This window comes from Phaethon lepturus, unplaced genomic scaffold (assembly GCF_000687285.1).
Source record: "Phaethon lepturus isolate BGI_N335 unplaced genomic scaffold, ASM68728v1 scaffold42944, whole genome shotgun sequence".
NCBI lineage: Eukaryota > Metazoa > Chordata > Aves > Phaethontiformes > Phaethontidae > Phaethon > Phaethon lepturus.
The window spans coordinates 41096-43515 of record NW_010536345.1 but is presented as its reverse complement, the minus strand read 5'-3'; the positions used below and the strand labels follow the sequence as shown (position 1 = coordinate 43515).

The following is a 2420-nucleotide window of genomic DNA, read 5'->3' as shown; positions in this document are numbered from 1 at the left end:
CAACCTAGTGTTTCTGTGATTTCTGTGAATAAAATATTAATTGTTTTCATCATTAAATTAACTTGAAAAGGGAATTCTTACTTTGGAATAAATACGTACTGTAGAATAGCCCTTTCAGTTATTTTCTCCATGTAGAGAAATGTAAAATAATCCAGTTATTGTATGAGAGAATTTTATATGAGCCTGTATTGCCACCGTTTTTACCTTGAAACGGGAGACAGTTAAATTTTGGTTTTGGGTTTTTTTTTGGTGTGTTTTTTTTAATGAACACATGATATATGCAGGTGAGAAATTTCCATGGTGTATTTTTGAAAGGTAAACTGCATGGGTACTTGTGTTTTTATTGCTTGTACTCTTTGTATGCTTTGGAAGACACTGTGAAATGAAATACATAATGAATGGAAATTGTAAGAGTACTTGGCATTTGAAAAATAACATTTTGAACATTTAATGTCAGTTTACAGGGAGAGAAATTTGTGAAATTACTTTAAATGCATTCAGGACGTTATGATTTTTCCGGTTGTATTGTTTTAACTGGGTGGATGCTGGACACCAGACATTTGTGTTGAGGGGAAATAAGTGGTGGAGAAGTCACTTTGCTTTTACATATGTATAGATATACATACGTACATACATTATGTGTTAGGACATAGCAATTTAATTTATTTTCTTTAGTGGGTCTGATGATAACCATTGGCAGAATAGTTTGAAGAACAATGGGGAAAAGAGGGCAGCTAAACAAACCTCAGTGGTGCACATATGGTAATGGGAGCAAAGCTGCAGAGGATTCAAAGTAAGTTGCACTTGAGAAATGTTAAAATACATTTCACAGAATGTAACAATACCTTGTTAGAACAATAGAGGTGCCAATCTGGCACAATTGGTAGCAAATACTCTTAGCTTCTAGATGCCATTTTACATTTGCAGGGGTTTATATAATAACGTCAAATCAGTCATCTGTGAGTGGGTTAAAGCTCATTTGGTCTTCAGTTTCAGAAGAAAGGGGGAAACTTAGTGAATTGTAACTTTTCCTTCTACTTATACATTGTTTTGTAAGGATACAAGAAAACTGAACAAACTATTTAGAGTCATCTTTGAAATATCAGACGTAAGGTTTTCTGGCTGATTTTTTTTTTTTTTTTTTTTTTAGGACAGATAGTACAGGCCTTCAAAAGCTAGCAATTCATTGTGCAATCTGAAATTTGCTTGGTCTAATGTTACCTAGCTGTACAGCTGCTGTTACTGTCTGTTACACTAACAAGCTGACAGTGGTTTTGGCTCTTGAAACCAAGGTGCATGTGCATGTTGTCCGTTCCTTTAATAGAGAAGTGACAGTATAACTGAGCTATTAAGTGCTCCCTAAAATAGAAATATTCCTAAATTCCTAAAATAGAAAATTCCCTAAATAGAATCAGGTGGATCTGTTTCCCTTTTTTTAACATTTTTGTTAATTTTTGAGACCCTCAGAGGAATTGACTTCACTAAATGTGATTGACGCTAGCAGTATATCCATTATTTAGCTTTCACAGAGAGTTCTGCATCAAGCTAAATGAGACAGCTGGTGTCATATGCAGTTCTATATTTAAAATAATTACAGTATCTTAAATAGGTGATATTTTTAAGATGAAGCTTGTGGGAAGACATTGAAAATTTACTTAGCAACTGTTTGCATTCAATTTCCAAAAATGCTTTTAACTTTCGTAGGGAATCTCTACATTGTGCACTGTAGTTAGAGCTGACCTGAGCTGGTAAATCCGCAAGACACTAAACAACTCGGGTGTGAAATAAGCTTGGATATGAAATAAAAAAGGCATATTGATATAGTAATACAGGGTGAAACTGTTAATTAAATCTTGATTACTACTGTAGATTTGATTAAAAAAAATCTTAGGGGAAAAAATTCTTAAATTTCAAAAAAATTAAAACTACTTTTTGTTTATACTAAGATTTTTGTAGAATTGCAAACCTGCGGGTCACATAATGAACACGGCTTCTTACTCGAGGCTTTTTATGGTGAAGTGTATTACCCTAGTCCTCTGATACTCTCTGATAGCCTATGCAAGGAAGAAAAATAACTAAAGATTTCAGTAATTGCTGCATAGGTGCAGCCCTGTTTGAAATAGTGTGTTTTATTACAGCAGTCCAGTGTAAATAGTGCAGGGCTTTGAAAAAGTAGGAAAGTAACTGAGCCTTTAACAGAAAATTATCAAGAATCAAAATCTATTTTTTTACAAGATTCAGGATTGTAGAGGGTCTTTTCTGGATAATACTGTTACTGTTCAAAGCTTCTGGGAAGAGAGTACAAGGAGATTTCTTGTACTTCAGGATCATAAGACTGAAAAAGACTATGTTGCTTGTGAGCTTACATCAGGATTGGATAAGAGTTTCAAAGGAAAACTCAAAGGTTTCTTTGAGGAGGC

The 2420-nt window shown here is 34.0% G+C and overlaps 1 protein-coding gene across 1 annotated transcript in view; it reads left to right on the top strand.

Moving 5' to 3' along the window:
• Positions 1-716: 716 nt before the first annotated feature.
• NBN (nibrin) overlaps positions 717-2420 on the top strand; it is a 17981-nt gene continuing 16277 nt past the window's right edge. The window contains exon 1 of the mRNA XM_010286132.1: positions 717-793. Coding sequence (XP_010284434.1) covers positions 717-793 — 77 coding nt within the window. The remainder of the gene's footprint in view (positions 794-2420) is intronic.